This window comes from Triplophysa dalaica, chromosome 21, assembly GCF_015846415.1.
Source record: "Triplophysa dalaica isolate WHDGS20190420 chromosome 21, ASM1584641v1, whole genome shotgun sequence".
Classification (NCBI taxonomy): Eukaryota; Metazoa; Chordata; class Actinopteri; order Cypriniformes; family Nemacheilidae; genus Triplophysa; species Triplophysa dalaica.
In genome coordinates this window covers 9530967-9557118 of record NC_079562.1, presented here as the reverse complement: position 1 = coordinate 9557118, position 26152 = coordinate 9530967, and the positions used below count along the sequence as shown (strand labels likewise).

The window sequence follows — 26152 nt, the reverse complement described above, 5'->3', positions numbered from 1 at the left end:
TTAAAAGTCAAAGAATCTTTAATTAGTTTAAAGTAGGCTCGGTAGATGATTTTCAGGGCAGAAAGGATTTTCAGTTTTCGAGAAAGTTTAACTATTATATACAATATTAATATTCAGATACTGTATATCGGCCAGAAAATCGATTATGGGCTTCCAAGAATTATCGGTTATCATTATCAGCCAAAATTTGCATATCGCTGCATCCCTGCTCAAAATATACACATGGTTAAGAAGCAACATAGTTTATTGTTATGTGACAAGGACATCGTGTTAGCACAAAAATCACAAAACTGTGTTCGATTTTAAAGGTTAAGAACATAATAAAACCGAAAAAAAGATCGGCCTTTGTTTTGCAATCATGCTGGATGCATCTTAGATAATTGACTCTCTCTACACTTCTCTGCCAAAACCCTTCAAACAGATAAACAGATGCAGACACAGAAGAAAATGAGGCGTGACATGCACATTATCAGCACAAACATATCACCCCTCCTGACTGTTGCTCCGATCGGAAATTTGCCCTTGATGATGTTAAAGACCTTATAATAGTCGAGGTTTGGTTAAGGGTATACATGTGTATAAATCTGCCCTGATAAACCCTTTGCCCTCTGTGTGGAGGTGCCTTAGACTATGCAACAACCCATGACATACCAAAGAGGAATGCTGCTAAGTCCTGAGTTACACAGGGCATATGCTGGAGGGATGGACGGAGCGGTTTGTGCATGCCAGAGAAGACAGCTGATGCTGAGAGTCTCGTGTAGAAGCTGCGGTGGTGGGGCTCATGCTCTCCTGTCAAAATGCTTTTGAATGGGTGGGGCACAACGTGATGTTTCTTCAGACCAGACCAGTCTGTAATGTCTGTAGAGATTCTCTTTATCCTCAAGGCAGACACCATTTGAATTCCGTTTTTTTTATAATAGACTTTTGATTAACAGTGTGCCTAAATATTTCTCACTGTTGTACACTGTACTTTTCAGGCTCAACGGTGGGGCTCCCGAATCCCAGCTGAGCATCTGTGAGAAGCACTATTTATCACGCCCACCCAAACAACCACCACCATTATCCATCAACATTATGCTAACATGTAGATTTGTGCTAAACAGTGCTAAACAACTCATGACCTACAGGGGCAAATATATCAAAGTAAAATCCATTTCCCTTTTCATTTCATAAACACTGTCATTTATCAAAGCACATACACAGTAAAACTCATTTTTATTTTATTTCATCAGATTCAATAGTGGTTCTCATCCTCAATCTAAACAGAAACCGATTTTGCTTGACCAGTGGGGAAACAACAATTTCAATTCTATAAAAATACTGTTATTGGTGATGCAAGATTAACAAATGCCTAAAATAAATGGAAACCAATTTGGATGTGGATCAGTCATTGTTTTCAAGATGTATTTACTATAAATCAAGACAAACAATACTGAAATAAACAACTAGCAGGAATACCTTTTTGTGTACATTTTTTGTGTAAATTACAAAAAAAATAAGTAAATCCTACTACCTTTTCTGCAGTGTATATAAATAAGTATTACATATAATTATGCATTTCCTAAAAATGATTAATTTTGTTCACTGTATCATTAGGACTGTATCAGTTAAACATTTAGGCATTATATCATCCATGTCTGTACTGTATAAACTGGGCTTGGACAATGGCACACAAGGGATTCACATGTACAGATGTAACACTTGTTTAACACTGTCTTCTGTATTGAAGAGCGCACTGGATTAATCATATTGTTCTGAAGGGTCTCTCTGCTGCTCTGTACAGGACATTCTTCTAGATCTGTCGGCCGACAAACTTCCAGACAGATTCCCCTCCCTACAAGTTCAAAGCGAGAGAAAATCAGCCAGCGTTCAGAGCTCAGCGGGAGGTACATCACAACCTGTTCCTCTTCTCAACATCCGTCAGATCAATGAAAAGGACACGACACATCTCTCTTCATTTTTGCCCAAGCAAATCTTTTGATGATGGGATTGAAATAAACACACAGCCCAATCAAGTCTTCTATCCTTTGATGTTCTTCTTTGATAGGACAATCCCATTGTATTGCGATGAATGGTGATTTGCTTTATTCAAGATGGCCGACAGAGTTTTTGGACATGGAAAGCATTTCAGATCATTCGTGTAAGAGGTCTTGAAGGGATAGTTGACCCAAAATTCTTTCATCAATTCTTTCTCACCCTCTTGTCATGTCAAACCAGTTTCTTCCGCAGAATACAGAAGAAGATATTTGAAAGAATGTTGGTAACCAAACAACGGTGGTACCCGTTGACTTGCATAGGTTTTTGTCTGTACAATAGAAGTGAATGGGACCACCAATGTTTGGATACCAACTTTCTTCAAAACCATTTATTTTGTGTTCTGCGGAAAAAAGAAATTCATACAGGTTTGACATGACAAGAGGGTGAGTAAATGATGATACAATATTCATTTTTTGGTGAACTAAATGTACAGCCACAAACACCAATGATATTGGATGAATTTTGTTACACTAGAAAACCAAGAACTTTGAGATGGCATAATAAATCTGTCAGAATGGGATGAGAAGTGTTGGATTACGGATAGATAATAAAGTTAAAAACTCCCATGAGACAGATAACCTGATGGCCACCATCCAACCAAACTATTTCAGTATAGTTAAAACATGTTTGGGAGTTCAGGATCATCTCCTCCCACCAACTTCCCTTCGAAGACCCCCACAGTAACACATTTCCCCTATTTAAACAAGGGCAGTAAGACATATAGCATAAATAATTGCATTTGGACGATACAGCTGAAGTAAAATTAGGAATGAGAACCTTGGCAAGACAAGCACAAAACATGTTGGTATGAAAAAAAACAAGGCGGTATGAAACTGGTCTGTGCATGTAGCAAAAACATGAGGTAAAATTAAGGTATTGCACAACAAGGGTTCATGAAAGGTGAGTCGCTAATGGTTAGCCATAACGTTCTGTGAGATTTAAGGCCTTGGAAGTCGGTACAGTCATGAGACCTTTTAGCACATTTCTTTGGCTCACAAAAATGTTTTGACACCTCATGATTGATACACACACATTTTAGGATAAACAATGAAAGTGAGAGATTAAGAACAAACAAGGTGTCCATTCTGTATTCGCAACACAGAACCAAACTATCAACCGCATGAACGTAAACAACCCTGAGAAACATCCTCAAACATCTCCCAAACATACTAATTTACTTTTTCATATGCAAAGAAGCACAACACATGCTTAAATGCATAAGACAGAGTCCTTGGAGAGACACGTATCCTCTTGAGAAACCGAAAAAAAAGAGACAAAGAGATGTTGATGAGATTAGCATGCCCCTTGGCTGATGGAAAGGCTTTCAAATGGGCATTCAATCCGGGGAGCTCCGGGTCATTTGTAGAAGGCCGTGAAAAAGTTGAGATCACATGAGCTGAGGAGTTGACCAATTAACAGCAAGGTCATTGCAAACAGAGCCGTTCTTTCACTGAAGGAATGCTCCGGAGAGCCAAAAAGTGACGGATTCCTTGGTGAAACCATCAGAGATGTGACATGATAGCATGCAAAAACTTGTGAGAGGTGAAGAATACAAAGGAATTCTTGATATTTTATGTGCTGAAAATTTAACGTATGATACAAACACACAACGCAAAGTGTGAGGTTTAGGAAAAAAGAAAAATCACCAAAGTGTGATAAATGCCAGTGAATGTCGGACTCATTCTCTCTCTTGTATTTTTAAAGTACATGAGAAGAGGTGTTAAGGGGGATTTTTCACTCTTGTGTGACAAGTGTTTTACAAGGCCCTGGTTTCTGTCCAGACACGACTTTGGAAAAACATCATTCAACCACCTCAAAATGGAGAGGAAATGAAACTTGTCCTGCTTGCTTTCCCTTACCATCACACACACAAGTACAGACATACAAACCGGATCAGACAGACGCACTTCCTCTAGACAAACTCATCACAAATGGAACGGCTCTTTTGTAATACTGGATATAGCACAATAGGCAAACTTACGGCACACAGACTGTTAATAAAGTTCATTGGAAAAGGATTGAAAGTGCATTTAAGAAAACATTGGGAAAAGACATCAAAAGACAGCACTCTGGAATGACAAAGACCTTTGTTGTCTGTAACCCCTTCCGTTCCAACACAAAGGGGAAGAGAAACGTAGTGAACTTGAAGTCTAATCTTGGATCATCAGAAGAGAGCAGTAAGCATGTGACACACAATTTCTCTTCCGTGAAACTAGTGTTACCATTGATATTTATATCTGTTATAAGTCCAGACCTTGCGGTCACTTCTGTTGCATCTTTGTATGATCTGTTTGTGGGAAATCAGGCACGCTAGAAATTATGTCAGTACCATGCTACGTTGTCGTTCCAAGCCACGTGTTCTGAAGCATAGCAGGGACGCTTGTCATCGGGTATCCGGCTGGCTTGCTGAGCAAATGACGCACTGTCATGCCACACATTTATGAATTAAATTCTTTTGACCCTTGACTGGTAGATCATAAGCCTGCTGAGTGATTCCTGAAAGAACATAATCAGTTTGTGGTGGTCTCCAAAGGATCATTCCCTAGATGCCCCTCAACCGTAAAGGACTGTGGAACATGGCGTACCCAAAAGCCACGTTACGCTGGAGAAGCGGGCCGGAAAATACCTCACATACCAACACGGCATTATCATTCCAGATGCTGCTTTCGCCTGTTAAACATGCAGATGTTGAAAGGGGATTCCTGGGGATTATGGAGATTCAAATATGGAACAGTACATACACAACGTGAAAACAAGCAAAGCAATACAAAGTGAAGTTTAGGGCTGTCAAAAAATGTATCACGATTAATCATATCCAGAATAAAAGTTTATGTTTACATAATATATATCTGTGTACTGGGCATTTTCAGTTTGTATTTATAAATGCATACAGATACAAGTATACATTTATAGCAAACATTTACATGTATTTGCTTTTCTTTATTTTCTTTATTTTCTTAATATATGCATGCATGTGTGTGTTTATGAATACAAAAATAAAATATTCACAGTACACGGACATGTATTACGTAAACACAAACTTTGCAAATGTTTTACCAATAAAAAGTATTAAAAAGAGTTAAATGATAAAAAAACATTTTCTGAAAAGTAGCAGTCTTGGTATCCACCCGACAACAACAGAATAAAGGTAAAATAGTAAAAAAGTGCTAAAATTCAAATAGACATACTATACAAAAGCAAACCAACACACTACAATCTTGAAAAACAACAGGCCCAAGATAAAATCTGAGAAAAAAAGGGCAAGAATTGTGGCTACACATGACTTTCCTCGATGGCTCCTTCACCGAGCATTGTAATCGGACACTGAAAACAGGGATGTTGATGAATTTTTCTTTAGTTTTTCTTCAGTAAAGTATGAGATTTCATTGAAAGATTCTTGTTGGATTAATATAATGTTTGTATTGTTATATCGCGCAGGGCTCTGCTATATCATACGGAGCTCAGGGAAACACGGCTCCTCTCTCAGGCGATAAGGAGCACTGGAGTCTCATGTGCACTGTTGTCTCAGAGAGCACAGAGCTGTCACACTAACCTCATGTCCCTTTCATAAATTTGGTATGTTAATTATTGATCACGTCTGCCAGCTGATATGTTGACTTTCCCAGACATGAAGCAGACCTTTAGACCATGTCAATGAGCGCTGTGGAGCCAAGTTCATTTACAAAAACAAGGAAAAACGGTTTGAAAATCGAGAGAAGCACCTGAAGGGAAATGGTGTAAAGCTGACAAATGAAAGCAGCATGAAATATTGAAAGGAAAAGTTTAAGCTCTGGATACTCCCGCTGTCAATATATGCCCGGGGCAAAACTGTCACAGCGAAACTTGTGCCAACAGACAAAATACACAGGAAAACAAGCCTACGGTTAAAATCCTGTCTGACATATTTACATAGCGACACAGAAGGCTCAAAAAGTTATTATAACAAAACGGTCCATTAGGAGTTAAGGAGGAACTTTAATAAATGTTATTGTAGTTTTTGAAAAACTGTTTGCAGTAAATACACAAAGTAAAATATGCTTCTGTCGGACATCATCCTGAAGTCCTGAATTCTTAAACCGCTTCTTAATTATGGCTGTATTTAATGTCATGGTTTCAGTATACATGTGCTATTGCAGGCAATCCTGAAATTAAATCCTGAGAAATAAAGCCCCACATATAAAAACAATACACTGGAAAGGGGGTTTGACACAACTCAAAGGAAGGTCTTGTTTGGACTAAACATCTAAAATTATTACAAGCTAATCGTTTTAATTCAATATAAACAGGCAGCTAGGGCTTTAAACACTACAAAATTGCATTGTAGTTCATAATGGAAGCCATTTAAGCAATTTCTCTTGTCTTTTAAAGAAACACCAGCTGTTTCACCATAATACAAGATAATGACTTTTAACTGCTACAATATCAGGATCAAATGTGGGTCACTGGAGCAGAACCACATGATCAGAATCCCCACAGCTATCTCATCAAAGTTATGAGACAAAGCTGCTTATGTAACAGCAGGGTCTTCTGAAAAGACTCACTGTATTCTCATGAGCTGAGAACTGGCTCATCGCAAACAATGAGAAACAAGGAGACCTTGTTTACACCTGAATGCTAAACTGTATATGGGTCAATGACAAATAAGATTTTCAAGAAGAAAAAAAAATATTTTAAGCAAAACAGTTTGAAAATGTATTTTTATGTCCAAAAAAATGTATTGTGTTGATTTATATTGGTTTTACAGCATTTTAGGGAGCATTAATTCATTATTAAACAAGATTTCTGATTTTACCACCCAGAAAATGTCAGGTGGTGTGACCATATATTCATTTAAAATAATATACATTTAATGTATTTAGCACTGAGTATTTTTCCCCTCATATATAAGAAATTTAACATAAAATCATGCCAAAATATTTTATTAAGAATTTTATTGAGAAAATTAACATTTATTTCTCAGTTTTGTTCTCTGTTTGTATGTTCGGACGGTCGCACCACCTGACATTTTTGGTCTTTCAAACACCAAAACTCAAAAAATCTATTGAATTTCAATAAAATGAAAAGGGTTTCTTATAAAGGACATATTGTAGATCCATTTGATATATGTCAAATTCTTTTTAGGAAAATAATGAATTTGGACACAAAAATACATGTCACGTCATTGACCCATATACATTTTACAAAAAGCTATAATATTTGTACACTTGTATACGGTAGTATGCAATTATCAATGTTTTTGAGTCGTTAAGGGTATTAAGGGATGAACAAGCCTATTCTGTAAAAAAAATAGTTAATTTTGAAAACTTCACATTGGATATCTCATGACCTTGGTGAGTTTAAATCAGCGTTCTTAATCTCCACTGAAAAACAGCTTGTGTAATCGTGCATGAGTGGGAAAAAGCCTGGATAAACATATTGATCTGTTAAGAGTATATTACACATATACATATTACTAAACTGCACTGTTCAATTTGATTTCATTTCTATATATAAGTATAATTAAATATATTTAAATATATTCAAATTTCAGATTTTAATTATTTATATGATTTTATCATTTAATGAAGAGTTTCTTAACAAAACCATTTTTTTGTGTGCTTGTTTCCTGTGTTTTTTGAGTCGTTATAACTTAGTCAAAACAACCCAAGTGATGCTTGATATAAATTGGAATCCATAATGAAAACATTTAATCATTTTTTGGTGAAATCTTGAAGTACCGAATTTTGCTCACAAAATACTTTACGGCATTAGCAAAAACCAGCCATTTATAAATCATCTCTTACTTGTATTGAGGGTCTTTCGTGTAGCGTGTCTTAGCCAAGAACCTCTCAGCCAACTTCTCGAGGTTGCGCGAGTAGTCCATCTCGATTTCGGCCTTCTTGCGGAAGAAGTCCTGCAGGTCCTGCAAGAGCTGCACCCGGAGCTCACATTGCTGGTCCAAACACTTGAGCTGCTCCACCAGCTGAGCTCGAATCTCTGCCAAACAGAGCACAAGAAATGAAAGCGGGTTATTATAGTACTTCACAATGCAGTATGCATAAATGTGTTTTAAATCAACTTTTCACGTTTGTAATAAAAATACAATACAATTTGTGATAAAACCGGCCACCACTAACATACAAGTTCAAACATTTGCATGATTTATTTATGTCACACTACAGCACTTTACAGGATTAAGATCAAGGCCAAAAAACATATGAATTAAGAATTTCATTGTACTAAAGCAGAGATGACAATAATATTCTTGAAAGAGAGACTCCAGACATAAAGTACATAGCTCAGCTGATCATGTGTTACTGGGTGGAGAACAGGTCCATCAAATACACACATGTTTAGAGACAGTTTATCCAAGCTTATCACTTCCTCATTTCCGTTTTCTACAGCATCTCTTCCTCTTTCTCCCCATCCAGCGAGCACTCAAGCATGGCTCCAAATTAATTAACTCCTTTCATTACAATCCGCCTAGTGAAATATTGAATTATGATGTTCACTTGAGCTCCCTGTTTCTAGAGTTACATTAATTTGTTGTGCATACAAAGTCTTTGTATAATAATCCATGATATGAAACGACACATTTTTCTCATTTGTCAGGGCTCTAGACTGCAATCAAATGGTCGCATTTTACGACTATTTTAACTGCAACTGTGACACGTTTTTATCAATGGTCGCACCGGTGCAACTGACAAACTGACCAATATAAAATATATGTACATATTGCGTTTTATAAATGAAGCGGAAGGACCGACAGAGTGAAGCGGTCAATCTTTCAATTCAATATGTTTTGCAACATGCAGAATACAAGAATATACCCGGCTAAGATACAAAATAGCAAATATAACAAAATGTGTTGCGTGTATGCAGGGATGCTAATAAGTGGTGCGCAGGTGCGCATGTGTGACCAAAAATAAAAAAAACACTGTAAATAAGTTTAGACCACTCATTTGCGTTCTGACATGGTTGAAACCTTTTGATGCACAATCTCTGTTTTAGACCGACTAAAAGTAATAGTCGGTCTAAAAGGATAATATTTCCGTATGAACTGAATGCTGTTAAAACTTCTGATATCTCGTTTGTTCCCGGTGTTAAACGGGACCTGGGTGTAAATTATGAAAAACAGAGTATTGGTAGCTCCGCCTTTGTTAAATATTTGTATTATCCCACTTTATTATTATGTTTATTGTTCATTTAAAAGTAACTACTTTTTTACTTTTATTTTTAATAGGTGAATATAATCTGTCACACTTTGTTCAATGTGAGCACCAAACCGAATCTCCAGGTGCTCTCTAGAGAACCAGATGTCAAAACTTACGTCCACCCCTGTTTATATGCACGTGAAATGGGGGAAACATGTAATAAACCTTAAACACTATACTATTGTATAAAACTCTCTAACAATACTGCAAAGCATACAAAATGTAAACGTTATACATCACGTTAAATCCTTTATTTGTGAGCATATTGATAAAAGCCAAACGTTCATCAATGAAGCTTTCATGAAGAATAATCACTAAAAGTTTTTAGGTCACAGAGGTTGTTTAATATATGCGCGCAACCAGGAAGTCAGAGCACAAAATAGTAAACTGAGTTCTCTTTCACGCCTTCTTACTTAGAAATGGCCATACAAACACGAAAGTACGTAAATATTGCCATTTTAACAAGAATCATTGTAAAGGTAGTACGTGAACAAACAGTTGGGAAACAAAAAGCATGTGTTAAAGTATAGTGTGCGAGCTCTTAAAGGGCCAGCAGCTATAAAGATCTCTGTTTGTAATGTTCATGAAACCACAAAGGACGGTCCAAAGCACTCATTGTGTTTCGTATGAGTTGCTCACAACAAATAAAGGAAGAAAGTAGCTTTAAGAAAGACGTGCTTTAAATATAGTAAAGTGATTAAAGAGAGTCTGCATATACAATAAAATAATTTAATTTTAAACAATGATTTGTATTCATTTCTAATTTATTAATGTATTAAACAAATTTGAATTAAGTTTTAGTGATTCTTTTTTCTTAACTCACCCTTTGACTGAATTAAGGCTGGTGTCACCTAATGAATAAACTTTGTAGCTCCAATGCCACCTCTCTCAAATGTTTGTCTAGAGCCCTGTTTGTTTGCATGATTTAACATGATCGCTTAACTTTTCAAAGCAATTCAGAGATATTGCACAGTTTCCACCTGCATGATCACATTTCAATTGACGTCAACTCGCAAAATCACTGTCAAACCACAAAGTCAAAAAAAATAAGAAAGCCACTAAACCACCGGAGCCACATATAAAATCCACAATACCTTTGCATTTTCTGCTGTATAGAAACCGGATGACTTTTGCTTCCATGTGCTCTAACCGTCCCAGCCAGCAGTAGAGAAGAGAGGTTCAGGATCTGACAGTCTCGGGGCTATGATACCCAACTGCCCTGGCTGTATTGTGCTTTTACGCTGAGAGCACACTTTCAGTCTGACATCATAGAGAAGTGGGATTTCCATGGCCTCAGTGTCTCTACAAGCTCCTAACACAACAAACTCACAAACTTCCCTCCAGACTGCTGGTGTGCATGTGAAACCGGGTGTAATGCAATGCACGGGACAATGGGCATTTTTCATATGACATCATCACAAATTACTTTTACAGTTGAGCTGTATTCCATTTCGTTAAAAAATAACCAGTCGGCCACTCATTCATGCATACTTTGTCGAACATGTGTCAATACCACTGACACTGTAATTTTATTCTCTCCTTATAATTTATGATGATTGGAAATTAGTCAGCGGTGCACTGTAATGCCTCAGATCCCAAAGGGAAGCCTGTAATTTTAGCAAAAGGCAAAGTGCATCTAAACACGCAAACACAGTATGAGACAGCATGGTTGTCAACCCGCTGGGGTTTCATAATGCCATTATGACCTTATATTGAGTTAAACGTAGAGACTAAAAAAATCAACTGCTTGTGAGGGTTGTGCATCTGGAGATCGTTGAAAAACAGGAACTGAGAATGTCTTTTAAAACTTCCAAATGCATTGAAATTGAAAGAAACTGCAACTCAACATCATGTGAGGGATGAATAAATCAATACAAATCAATACAAACTTTGACTTAATAAACTTTTGCAATATAAGGGATTCATCTCTAAGTTTTGCCGAATTTTAAATCACGGTACCCCAGTGTGGTCAGGCCCACTCTTTTATGTGGATATCTCAAGTTGAAACTTAAATCAGATGCACTGCATTTGTCGGGGGCTCATAAAATGTTTCCCAAGTCTGGGAAATACTGAGCTATTCTGAGTCTTCTCATAGTGATATACACAGCTACACAAACATTGAAAGGCAATATAAGCTCTCTTCAGTTCATTTCCACAGGAGCTCAAATCGGTGTCTGATCCCATTATGATTCACTCTATGAGTTATACATCAATAAAGAGCTTTAGAAATACAGTATGTCCTCTGTAACATTTAGGCCGGGTTTGAGTCCAGTCTGGGACGCCAGCAGATTACCCCCCCCCCCTCTCATTCAACTTCCCTGTCCTTTTTGACTGTTCTATAAATACAGGTTAAAAATAAAAATAAAATTCCTGTGCCAACCACAACCAGATGTGCTTTTATTACAAAAACCTTTCAAATTTCTGTGTTAACATGAACATTATGTTACAGATCCTAATATCTTACAAATGAACACAAATCTCAACTTTCAAACCTGCAAGACTTTCTTTTTCCGCAGAACACAAAAGAAGATATTTTAAAGAATGCTGGTAACCGAACAATGGCGGTACCCATTCACTTTTATTGGCTTTGTGCCCCTACAATGGAAGTCAGTGGAGTCCAGTGTTGTTTGGATATCAACTTTCTTTAAAATATCTTCTTTTGTGTTCTACAGAAGAAAAACGTTTGAAATGACAAGAGGGTGAAGACAGAATTCAAATTTTGGGGGGCAAACTATCAAGCTCCTGAAATAAAAATCATAATGAAATACTAAATGGTCTTAGGGTTGTGCAAAGAAAGTAAAGAAATACAGTAGCCACAGTATTCACAAAGAACTGGTAAAACAATCAAAAGAAGACTAGATTATAAAAGCAGCCTTTTGAAGACTGTGAATGACACACAGAGCATTTTGCGAGATGTAAAGATTAAAGAAGACTGGTCCAGAAGCACTTCCTATTTCAGCTGCTATTTTACACTACACCCAACAGAACATTCACAGCTGATAAACGTTTCAACATTTTCAAGACTTAATAATACATGTTAATGTAAAAATGCTCATAAATAGAAAATGTGAGTAATATGTCATGATATGACATAAGATTTGAGGTGCAGAGGCCCAGACATTATGAGACCACAATGAGATCCTGACGAGTTATCAAAAGGAAAATTTCATTATTCTTGCTAACCAAAAATCCTCTTACATTAGAAGGTTGCCTGTTGCTTGGTGGCACTTTACACAAGTGAAAAAAACAGTTTCCCTTTAGCAGTTCCTAACAACATCCAAAAAAAGCCACTCTTCCTTAGAAGTGATTTGATTACGAGAACACTTGGTTTTTCTACTGAATTATGAACAAGTTAAATTGACCTTGATTCAAACAGCCTGTGCCTGATTGAGAAGCATTAGTCAAGCATGTCCTAAACATTAAGACGACATTAAAGCTTAACCCATGTCAGGGTAATCAGACTGCAGTCTCATTTGCTGAACATGCATTATATAACGACATAATTGCATAGCTGTATGGTGCTCTTTCAGACACAGATGTTGCATTTTCATGCGGCCAGCGTGCCACAAAGAAGTGAGTGGGGTTTCATTATAGACCAGAACAAAACACAGCATTGAGTAATACCTGCTGGTCTATGAACAACAATCATCACAGCATCCTGCTGAGATTTCTGCTCAGTCTGGATATTAGACAGGCATGTATTATTGATTCTAGTGCCTCTTAGTTAGAGGCGGAAGGGGGGTGAGTGTGAGAGAGAATGACAGATGAGCTGGCGTAAGACAAAAGAGGAACAAGGAACCAAAGATCATCATATGGAGATGAATGCTGTAGGTTGAATATTGTACACACACAAAATCTTAAAGGGACAGTTCACCCAGAAGTGAAAACACTGTCATCATTTACTCACCCTCTTGTCATTTTGAAAACTGTACTTTTTTTTACTTCCGCAGAACACAAAAAAAGGTATTTTGAAGAATGTTGCTAGCCAAACAGCGCTGGCATCCATTCCCTTGTATTGTATGGACACAAAACCAAAGCAAGTGAATGGGTGCCAGTTATCAACATTCTTCAAAATATCTTCTTTTGTGTTCAGAGGAAGAAAGTCTTACAGGTTTGAAAATGACAAGAGGTAGTATGTGATGACAGAATTTTAATTTTGGGTTGAACTATCCCTTTAAGTGATTAATAGAAATCCCTAAAAATGTTGGGCTGTATGGTTCGCATCTCAAACTAAACCCCCTTCGCTTTCATTATAGATTAAAAGTTGACTTCAGACACTTCTCAATTTGAGTTCTAGGCATTAAGAAAGCCATTCGAAGTTGCTTCAACCTGAGGGTGAATAAATAATGTCAACATTATCATTTTCAGGTGAACCATTCTATTTAAATGCATGTTTATAAAAACTATGGTTTAAAGTCCAGTGACAGTGCACATGAACAGTTCACTGGACTGTAATCTGATGGTACAGCCTCTTCCAGGCCAAATCTGCCCTCCTCCCCTTCTTATACCAGCTGCTCATTTCCCTGAGAGCGTCTCGGCCAGCTACCCGAAAAACCACACCCCAAATCTGTCATATCTCATTACAAGCTCTGGCCAAGGGCACCAAACTCCAGGCTGGTTGCCAGAGCTTAGAAATCACCAGGAGGTAGACAGCAAGACTGCTGTCCTTAAAAAAACGGTCTTAATGTTCTCCATTCTTGACCGCTGTGGTGCCATGGCGAATAAGAGGGTGAGATTAGTGCCACAAAGACATCTCAAAGGGGTTTGTGGACAACATTTACTGGAAGGACAAGAAGGATTAAATTCATGTGCATTCAAAAACAATGCAAAAACATCACAGCTAGCCTGTTGTCACATTAGTCATCCTCACAAGGTTAAGTGGTATTCACTGTGGTGGTCATATTTAAAGGGGTCATAATATACTTCAGTTCGTGGTATGATTTGACTAAGACCTCCCAAATGTATACGCAAGTAAGGTGGGCGTACCTGTCAGTACAATTGCTTTGAACCTGATGTTCCATATATGATGAGGCGTTACATTTCCGTCACACGCTTGCAGTATTCGACCAATCACTACGCACTGGTGAACTGGCCAATAATAGCACGCGTTTCAGAGAGGCGAGGCAAACAGGAGATACAAACATGCACGTATGTAGAAAATACAGCGTTTTCAAACCTTAAATCTTGTATACACTCACCTAAAGGATTATTAGGAACGCCTGTTCAACTTCTCATTAATGCAATAATGGTGGTGGTGTAATGGTGTGGGGGATGTTTTCTTGGCACACTTTATGCCCCTTAGTGCCAATTGGGCATCGTTTAAATACCACGGCCTACCTGAGCATTTTTTCTGACCATGTCCCTCCCTTTATGACCACCATGTACCCATCCTCTGATGGCTACTTCCAGCAGGATAATGCACCATGTCACAAAGCTCGAATCATTTCAAATTGGTTTCTTGAACATGACAATGAGTTCACTTTGCTAAAATGGCCCCCACAGTCACCAGATCTCAACCCAATAGAGCATCTTTGGGATGTGGTGGAACGGGAGCTTTGGCATCCCACTAATCTCCAGCAACTGCAAGATGCTATCCTATCAATATGGGCCAACATTTCTAAAGAATGCTTTCAGCACCTTGTTGAATCAATGTCACGTAGAATTAAGGATGTTCTGAAGGTGAAAGGAGGTCAAACACAGTATTAGTATGGTGTTCCTAATCCTTTAGAAAAAAAATCCTATAGGTGAGTGTAGATTGAATTACATCTAAAACAAACAATAATATTCGTTTTAGCCATGTCATATGACCCCTTTAATAAATTATGAATTAAAACCCTAAATTGACTATAGTCTATATTTTGGCAGATATCATCCCTGGAGATCCTATCAAAGAAGATAATAAACATCTTACGCATCCATTCTGTTAGTAAAGTTCTGGCAGTATCGGCCCTGTTTCAGCATAAAAGTGTGTCAGCAATATCAATGGGTTTTTGGGAAGAAACGCTTATTTTTTCATATAGAAAATCTCACTAAAAATGCTGATGAAAGATATTTTTACTTAAAGTGATAGTTCACCCAAAAATGAAAATTCTGTCATAATTTACACACCCTCTTGTCATTATAAATCTGCATAAATGTCTTTCTTCTGCAAAACACAAAATAATTGGGTCTATTGCAATTTCATTGGATGTATAAGTCAAAGGTGAGGTTTATAACATTCACTACGCATAAAGCTTTACGCTTTACGCATGGACAAACTTTCTGTAAAGCAAGCCTGGTATTGTTCATATTCTGATTGAGGCCATTGTGGACAACTCTACTGTATTTTTGTCTCACAGCTGGGTGTGAGAAGACAGCAAGGAAGATTTATACATTTGTGCATTTGATAAAAACCGCATTGTGCAGCTTTGAATCTGGCTATTGTCTTCTAAACTCGTATGAGATACAATAAAAAAGGTCTGAAAGGGAGCAGTTGTTTCCAGGAGGCTGGATGGATGGCGTAGACGGTTTGCGTCACACCAAAGGCAGATTGAAGGAAAATCCTTCATTCAGCAGAGCAAACAGGAAGCAGAAGGGACCCAACAGGAAGTCATGTTGTGCAGCCTGTTATAGAAAGACGGAAGGAGGAGGAGTTAAGGAGCCAACTTTACAATGCGCAAGAGGATCTGAACTAAAACTCCAGGGAGAATGGGAAGAACAGCTGGCTGGAGTGAGATCTCGCACCTGAGCTGTAGTGTGAGCCCAACTGGGGGCCCAAACTACAGTGAGAATGAAAGAATGTCTAGGTTTTCTTCCCGTCATATGTTCTGGGTCCCCAAATTGGTCTGTCCATCATTTAATAATATATTTCAGCAGGATGGATTATATTAGTTCCAGACATGCCAAACCTAATCCTCAAATGAAAGATGCATTCTTCATCGAGGGGATGGGGGAACAGGAAATTTAGGGGGGGGGATACGGTTTCAGGAGAGGTGGAAGGAGAAAAATAAGGAGGACAAAATGGTCTTAGCAACATTTTGAATCAAGCACCAACATACTTACCTCACTGCACTTTTCCACCTTAAAATACATCTATCGAAATGTTCGTGCCTTATATTAATTCTCATAACCTAGAATCTCCAAACCTAGAAAAAATAATTTGATTTCCAGGTATTCTGTGATCATGGGAACCCTGCAGGAATTGGAAAAATCCAGGGAAGAAGGAAAGTTACTTAAATCTTATAAACTTGTGATAAATGATACGGTTGGAGCATTATGGCATCATTACACGTCAACTGTCATTAGCCTGATGAGGAAGAGACATATTTAAGATTTTTTGCTCCATGAGAATCATTTTAAGGATGTGTAACCATGAATCTAACGGAAAGCGTGTGTTAAGTTGATGAGGAGAGATGGAGGAAAGACAAAGAGGAAAACCATGCCCATGAATGAAACCACGCTGACATGCCAACATCTACACCAATGAACATCAGAACGAATAGATGAAAAGAGACACATTCCCATTAGAGAGCAGCTGTCAGGACAAAATAAACATCTCGGAGGAACAAAAGAAGAGGAAGCGTCTGTGTGTGCACGCATGTGTGACCTAAGGCTAAAAAATAAACTCAATCTGACAGAGCATTATCAAAGCCTTAATTCCCCTCAATTTCCATAATCAAACCTGTTACCATGGAAACAAAAGTCTACGTTGAGACTGAGGGAAGTGTGGCTGAACATCAGAATCACTCGGAGAATTCCCTTGATTAATCATTGAAACATTTATAGGAGATAATTGCCCAATGATGGTGACCCATATTTCCTGATTCACGGATATGTGGATGAATGAGCAAACGCAGCATTGAATTTCCTTCAGGAGAGAGAGACTATCGGGAAAATGGAAAAACAATTGGCACCTATGCATACAATGTAAAATGTAAAGATCGCACACACAGAATTGTGTCACTTGAAAAACGTATTTAGGTCTGAGACGTGGCTTTGTGGACAATGCTCCAGACGTGTTGTGTAACAGTGCCTCACGAACCCAAGATGGAGTCTGGATCCTGTTGTCCTCTCTCTTCCCCTATTGCTTCCTGTGTCTCTTTGCTATGCTCTCAAGATGAGGGGCAAAAAGGCCAAAATGTAAGTTAAGATGTTTCAAAATGAAAATCTTTATCACTTACTCACCATCATGTCACTCAAAACCTGTATGACTTTCTTTATTCTGCAGAACACAAAAGATATTTTGAAGAACCTTGTCAACCAAACAACAATGGACCTCATTGACTTCCATTGTTTGAACACAAAACCACATAGACATTTCTGAAAATATATTTTTCTGTATTCTACAGCAAAAAAGAACAGTTTTGGAATGACAAGAGGATGCGCAAAAAAATTGCCAAAATTTTTATGTTTGGGTGAATTATCCCTTTAAAAGAGGAAAACACTTTAGAACAGACATAATGGATGATGGGGAACAAACTAAATGGTGGAAACAAAAATTGGTATATACACTAATATTAATGTTGGTAATTAGTCAAAGACAAAGTTTGACAGATATAAATCTATAATAAATAAAAGAATCTCGCTTATACAGACAACTGTCTATTGATCTGTCATTGGAACTGGTAAAAACAGAAGATATTTAAATTGGCTATCTCACACAATACCTGTGGAGATCAGTTCACAGTTTATGGCAGATGTTCAGGTCATTCCAACACTGGTCCAATGAAAACATCTGGGGAATGGAGGGCAGCTCTACCTCCCTGGTAAGTTTGTCAAGAAGGAGCCAACTGGGAATGTACCCACTCCGCGGGATGACATTTCTCTCATAAAGACTTGTTCTGTACTGTAGGTGTGCAGCTCAGGGCAGAAAATATTAACCCGTTTTCAGATCATATGACCCACAGCCTGCCTCAAAAATGCACAGCGGGAGGTCATGCTATGATATTTGAAAACTGCGAGAAGGACTGAATGAAACCCACTAGAGATATACAGTATGAGAAACTAAAGAAACTAGCAAAACTAGTGGATTCCATGTCCCAGTCTATTCTTGTTTATTGAGGCATCGGGCCAATACTCTGGGCATGAGTAGAGAGGAAATTCTTTGGCTGTAAGGAAAACAGAAGTCAACCTTTACTCTAGTCTACAAGCCAATGATGATTGCAAATCGGTTTCACTGTCCTCTGTCGATTGTGCAACATTGATGTTAATGATGGAGCGCCAGGGTCTGCTGCTGGACTTCTTCAATTAGCGATTGGCACATGGTTGGGTTAACACTTTCAACAGTCCATTAACAAACAGCGACTACTGTAGAGGAAATTATGGACAAGTCATTGGGTTCATTTAAAGCTTTATGTGGTCGATTGGGTTTGAATTATCACTTTTAAAGTTAAGCACAACGTGAACGAGTTCTCAATAACTTTATGATAAAAACGAATTGGTAAATCATTAACTGGTGAATTGTGCATTATGACAAACATCCAAAAACCAAAATGATATAACAATTTTTTGTTTATAGGTGAGCTGTGGAAAGCATCATACACTACAAAGGTGTGTTTCTTTGAACCTTTGATCAGAAAAGGCATCTGCTTACACCACATATTCTCACAAGATTTCTCAATACATGTTATTTCCGTCTGTGACATTGCCAGAGGAGAAGCAGAGCCTATTAGCAAGCACGGCTAATGATGGGTTGCTTAATACACAGAGAATGAGAAGGGGAGATGTGTGTGTGCGGGTGTCTGAGTTTCACAATCTGCTGTACTTTTCTCTCAGATTCCTATCTAACAAATAAAACCTTTCATATTTCATCAGAACATAGTCTTTACAGACAAACCGAAAGGAGAGGAACACAGAGATATCTCTCCAATGTCTTGCCCAAGATATCAACCCCGACATCAGCAATAATAATGAGCAATTACCAACACAAATCACACCATATTTAACCTCATCCTGTAAAACACATGGTTTTGGGAACATGCACAATAAATTTAACCTCATCTGTTGGCTTTGTGCTACATTAAATCTTTAATAACGCTATCTCTTGGCTTCATTTCGCTTGATTTTTAATGGAATTGTTGGTGCTTGTGGCAGATCTAGTTTTCAGTATGATTTGGCGGCTGGTGTGGTAGGTTGTGTGTTAACCAGCTTCCCTCCTTTTTACCGCTAAATTCTACTAATGTGTTTTTCCTCCCATTTAGGCCACTTAGAGGTCACATGTGAGCCCCGGCGGTCTTCAATCAAATCAATCATTGGAAACCCCTCATGACCCAAAACCCCTCCCCGCTACAAGAATAAATGTGTGTGTGCGTGTGTGAGACTGTGTACTGACTCCGCCCTTTGAGTGTGACTGACAACCACAACTCCCAGAGTCCCAGGCAACCAATGAGAAGGCCATTTTTCCTCATATTTGTAATGATCAGATACATGGTCACATGCTCTCGGAGATTCGATGATCCCCACTCAGAAGTAGCTTCTGGATTTAGTAACATTAAAAGTATCTCTTATCATTCATGTTACTAATGATTTAGTAGCATTAAAACCTTACAATTGTCTGCTATTATTAAAAGAGCACCATTCCATAAATTATTTCTGGGTTGAAGTGGGAATTTCCAAGAGCACATGATGGCAACATTAATCCTAGTGTTCTTCTTGCCACATAATGAATTAACATCTGATTTACTTATTTACTCAATAACATACAGTAAAGTAATGCTTTGCTATAATAAAAGGCCTTTTAGTTTGTTTTGCTTAGAGTTGAAACTCTTTAAGGGGGAACATACAACAAATACACTGCATATTACACACATTTGCATACTATGTGAAGCATGCAAACATATACTGTTGAAAAACAAGACACGGACAGCTATGGCTAATACTATCCCTACTTCATAGTAGTGTTTACGTGTCTTACAGTCTAATAATCTACTACATTTTGCTGTTCTGTGGGAGTCTGTTTTTTTATATACTGCTTGGACATTAATAACTGCTTCACATCCCGCATGTGCATAAAATTACTCTAAAAGGAAAACACCTACAGTAATAATGTTGCCGATCTGTTTATGCCCATGAGTTGACCTTCTGTCAGACTTCATGCTTTGTGTCACTAGTGCCACTTCCTCACCTCGCCCAGCCCTCCCAGACCCAACGCCACGAGCGGACACGGCCATCTGTGATGCAGTCTGGTCTCCTGCTCCACTCCCCAGTGTGCCATGTACAGCATCACTCCTTCTACACACCGTAAACCACCCAGCCATCTGGCAAGACAGATAATGTGGCCAGGAATTACAGGATCGCGTGCAACTTCCTCACACTAATATACCATGACCAGGTTAGTATGGAAAAGATACAAAAACATCCAATAATAAACTAATTATGCACAAAAGGGATTATTTCAGACCATTGGCAGCAATTTTATCCAAAGTCCATTTGGAAAATAAAATATCATTCTTCTATCCTTGCAACCAAACAGAACCGCATACCAATGACTTGGTAACCAGACACAGCATCCAAGCATCAAGACATGAATATTAAATTTCACAACTTTGTCATTGGGTGACAAAAAAACAAACCTGTCTGCAATGACAGCTTTTTGACATAGGGTGCTTTTCTATGAGAAGTGTGATATTAAGGAACAGACTTCTCTATCAATCCCCTCACTGGTGAAAAACAGCGTCTTATCAAGCGGAAAGAGGATCAGACTAACAGTAGCATGAGAGGAGGGAGGAGAGGATTGAAACCAATGATCTGTACAAAGAGATGTTAAAGGAAAAACCCCAAGCTTTCGCACAAATCCTTTGGAGCATCGGGCAGCTGCACAATTTTGCCTCCCACATACAGACAACTCCTTACTAACACTTAACACACATATGCAAATGTAGAACTCCACCATAAGGCCCAATATACTTAAAACACTGTCTCAGTCTGTGTTTACAAATGGACAACGCATAGTAATCAGCTTTCCCGTCCGTCCAGGGATTTGAGAGGGGGTGTGTTAATCCAGCAAGCTTTGGCAGGAAGTGGTTTAAGAAACAGCCGTGCGACAAACTTGCAGACGGGTACACAAGCAGCACGTATGAGTATGGACGCAGAGTTTGGAAAAAGAACAGCCACCCATCTTCCGTAAGTGACAGAGAGGGCAGAGGTCAAGCTCAAAATCCACAAATCCACACAACCTTGATCTCTATCTTCAGACCTCATGAACTGCGTTGTACTTGTACTGTGCAGTGAAAGCCCAACAATGCTTTATGCTTGACACAGACAAACAGTAGGTGAAACATCTTCAATAAATAAACGCATGTTTTCCAACGATATTTTGGCTTGGACCTAAAAGAGCTAAATGGCAAATTCATCTGTTGGCACTACAGATAAAATGTAAGGCGCTTGTCAGCCGATTCACATAAATTATATTGACTTTTTATCATATCTTTGGAAATATCCATATAGGCATAACACCTTGTGGCATAAACTGGAATGCCAACCACAAGCACCCAACATCATGGACCTCATGGATGCTCTTGTGCCCAATGGAAAGCAAATCTTCACAGCCATGTTTCAACATATAGAGAAAAGTATTCCTAGAGGAATAAAAGCTTTTATAGCAACAAAGAGAATCAACACCCTATTAACATCTATACTTTTAAAATGAAAAGTTCAATAAGCACATATGGGTGATGACAGAGGTTTGGCTTTGTAATATATATTCACATCACATGCTGAGTTTTTTCGCAGAACTGAATGCACCATGTTTCTTTAATCCTACAGAGGATTCCTCAAAAAGCAGATGCATGTCTGGAAAGGCATGATGCTTTAATACTTCTTCTAAAATCAGAAAAAATCAGAAGAATGAACGGAGAGCAGGACAAGAATAATACTGTCCATTGATATGGACAGGTCCTGTTTCTTTCTCATAAAGCTCTCTGCATGTAACAATTTCCTTAACTGAAGGAAACAGAGAATAGACCTTGGACGGTGAATTTTTTATCCTAATGACATATTTGTTTCCATTCCATTCCATTCTCTACTGCTTATCCGAACTACCTCGGGTCACGGGGAGCCTGCGCCTACCTCAGGAGTCATCGGGCATCAAGGCAGGATAGACATATTTGTTTATCTTTGTTTAATTCTGCCTATGCAGTCAGAAAAACAATAACCTATTAGACTTCATATGTGGCAGTTGGGATAAACTGAAAATCTTAGAGGTGAAATAAAGTGCATATGACATTCTGTGATCCCACAGTTGCACGCAGCAGATGTTTATCACGTGCAGTCCTTTGACTGTGCCTAAAGAAGAGACGTTGAGTCCAGAGAGGACGGTGTGGTTAAAGAAAGAAGCAAACGATATGGATCAGAACGAATGGATGAATAAATGAGTTTGGAGCCAGGCTGAAAAGGCGGGAGGTTCTTATCGGAACCTCACATTCCCATGCTGAAGATAACAGTGACCGCAGTGTGCGGTGGCATACAGATGCCATCACCCACCACCAATCAAATCTATATCAACAGATAACAATTTCGTCACCTGAAAAAGAGTGAGAGAAAGTGGGACGGTGAGAAAGAGGTGAGCCTTAAAAGGTACAGTGTGCAAAAAACAGCCTTAAACGCAATCACAAATACATTGATTGTTTCCAAAACAACCTGGTCTCCAATAGCCCCCGTCAACCATTGCTTGGACAAAAATGTTGCTATTATGTTGCTCTAACATAAATACAGATCCAGTGTTCTCCCTTTTGCTCTTTTTAAAAAACTTTGTAAGAAAGTGACCCTACGACTGGCTTACTTGTAGTTGACTTTGCACATTAAATTGGAAAAGAAGAAAGCATTTAAAGGGGTCATATGGCGCGAATACGTGTTTTTCTGTGTCTTTGGTGTGTTATGAGTTAACCGTGCATGTATTAGACACGTAAAATTGCAAAAGTTTAAGTGTTGGAACAAAAGATAAATTATATTTGAAAGCATATGCTTACCCAGACCCGCATGAAACGCCTCATGTAACCACCCCCCCACAAATCTACGTCAGTTCGTGGTATGATTTGACTAAGATCGCCCAAATGTATTCGCAAGTAAGGCGGGCATACCTGCCAGTGCAATTGCTTTGAACCTGATGTTCCAAATATGGTAATAGGCGTTACATTTCCATCACAGGCTTGCAATATTCGACCAATCACTACGCACAAAATTGTATCGTAATTTATGATCCCTGATGTCAATCAAAACCTGTGAGTGACTATTTGTTTGTGGAACACAAGAGATATTGTCTGCGTAGTTCTGCAGATGAACCTACATCCCTTGGGTGTTCAAATGCAAATTAATCCTTTATAAATGTTTAAAAAACGTTTTAAAAACATACACTGATAGGTATTGCTGCCATAAAACAATTTCACACGCAAAGACATCTTTTCATTCCTAACATTCCCCTCATCTTTCTTCTGATGTCTGTATTGATTATAGATAAGACCGACCAGTTTTTCATAGACAACATGCTCCATTGAAAAACGTCACCGTCTTTTTAATTGAGTACTCGCTTGATGATCAAAACTAGTAATACAAAGCTTAGTCTGTTTAATCCTGCTAAACTGTGAGCCACAAAGGGACAAATATGACCTCATATCTCTCTGCACTACATCTTCAAATGGTACATTATGCTCAGGACAAGGGAACACTTACAGAACATTGTGCAAATTAACAAAATGGCCATTCTGGCTGGTGACCACCTGCAGTTAGATGAAGCCAGTGTCCTCAGAGTGGTCTGATGTTTTCTAAAGGTCTCGGCACTCGGGTAATGATTTCTATGAGTGTGTGAGGTAAGCCGACAGGCGTATCCCCACCTCATTTCTCTGGACAGACTTTAGGACTGCCTGCTTAGAAAGCAAAAATGAGATGAGCGGGGCACAGGACTGCCTGGTGCCCATTGTCTGCCTGCATTATCACACCCACTCCGGGTGTTGACGGTTAGCCATCATTCTGCTGATGTATGCTGGGCCTTTGTGTGCTGGGTACGAGTCCATAGATCCAGTGTGTCTCTTTCTTGCTGTCATACTCACAGACAGTGAACAGAGTCAAACATACACACATTTATAGTACACAACTATTTAGATAAATGTAGCATAATAAATTATTAAATAAGTGCAACATAACTACTACAGACTAACCATTACCTGTTTTGTCTTGGTTCGCCAGTAAAATCTCTTTACATTTGTAATTATTATTTAGCATATCCTTTTATCCTAAGTAACTTCCAGCTGAGGAATCCACAGCAATACAAAAATTATGATTGTATTCATATTTGTTTCCAGATACACTAATATTTACTTTCCAGATAATTCAATTGAATAATTATGTGTATTTTTCTAACACCATCGGCAAAAGCTTTTTCTAGATTTAAGCATAGAAACCAAAAAGCTATTTGACAATGATGTGAGCGAAATAAACATGTTCTCTGAAAAGAAATCATATATATTTTTTTGATCCTCATATAAACTCTAAGGGTTTTTAGATATTTACTGAAAGCAACAGACAAAAAAAAAATTGAATTATTATTTTAAGGTCATCCTTAAGAGAGATTTTGACGGGTTTGTTCCTTGAAGCATCGAGAAGTTAACACTTGTGGGTCACAAAGTGGACTGAGCTGGGTTGCGAAAGGTAATGACACAAAAAAATGTCTAATCCATGCAATGACCAGCAATGAGAATGGTTTTGACATAATGAAGGAATATAAAAAAAATACCTTCTACTAAAAGACAACAAATATGCATTTTCCCATATTTCATAAGAAAAATATTAAGGTGGGTCTCGACATGTCTAGGGGGTCCTAAAAAAATATTTTGAAAGGCTGGAAAACTCTTCATAAAATATTTCACCCACTTAATATTGTGTTAAACACAATTTCAAATTTCAAAAAAAGTATCTCTATTTAACAAAGCAATTTAACAGCTATTCCAAGGATCACTTTTTACATACTATGCGGTTTCAAGCAAGGGTGGCATTGAAAAAGCAATCACGTACTGGTTCTACATGACAGCTGATAGTAAATCTACCTTAAACCTCACAGTTACTTCAGCTGTATATTAACATCTTAATCTTGGCCAAACTTCTGCATGATGGTAAACTTTGTAAGCTTGGAATATTGTTTCTCTAACCTGTAGTGTCACTTGGCACTGGCCCGCTCACGGTCCAAAAGTGCATTAAAGTTTCAAAGCACACCGCTGCCGAGACAGGCGTGATGAAGATTTAGTAGCTGGGTAGAGAAGGCTTTAGAGACAAGCATCGTTTTAAAACTACAAAAATAAAGAGATTATTAAATTACTGCGGTCAAAGCGGACACACCGCATGCCCAGCGAAACTGTGCCATATGCTGAATTCCAGCAAGAGTGCGTGTTTGTATGAGGAACAGTGCTGGATTGTGTCGGTGAGCTGATGTGGACCACTGCGGTTCACCTGAAGCTCAACACTTTGTGGTATATATCCTCTGAGAAAAGAGCAAACATTATAGTGTGAGAAAGTGTGTGTGTGTCTACACAAAAACAGCTCAAGTGTGCATTAGCAGAGACTTACATCCGAGCAAATATGAGCCTTGTGTCAACTCACAAGCAAGAGCCTTTTTCCCAACATAGAGCTTTTATAATGGAAAGTGTGGCTGTGGAATAAATCTGGCGTGCTTAAAAAAATCACTATTTCCACACATGTAATGTAAGGCTGGATAATGTACTGTTTCTTACCCATTAAAACAATCAAACCAATAAACAAAAATATAACCTTGTGCAACCAATTGGTGTAATTGAAAATCACTCTGATTGAAGTAAAATGTGATAAATCGCAAAAAAAAGTGTTACAGTAACGCTTTAAAGGAAAAGTTCATCCAAAAAAAATTTCTGTCATCATTTTCTCACCCTCTTGTCAATGGTGGTACCCATTGACTTGCACTGGTTTTGTGTCCATCCAATAGA

At 38.3% G+C, this 26152-nt stretch overlaps 1 protein-coding gene across 4 annotated transcripts in view; it reads right to left on the bottom strand.

Moving 5' to 3' along the window:
* srgap2 (SLIT-ROBO Rho GTPase activating protein 2) overlaps nt 1-26152 on the bottom strand; it is a 91041-nt gene that overhangs the window by 35231 nt on the left and 29658 nt on the right. For 2 of the 4 annotated variants that reach the window (XM_056735366.1, XM_056735369.1), the window contains exon 3: nt 7821-8013. In XM_056735366.1, coding sequence (XP_056591344.1) covers nt 7821-8013 — 193 coding nt within the window. Of the gene's footprint in view, nt 1-7820; nt 8014-10053; nt 10101-10324; nt 10473-26152 lie in introns of those variants that run through there. The other 2 variants (XM_056735367.1, XM_056735370.1) reach the window with 2 other exon arrangements.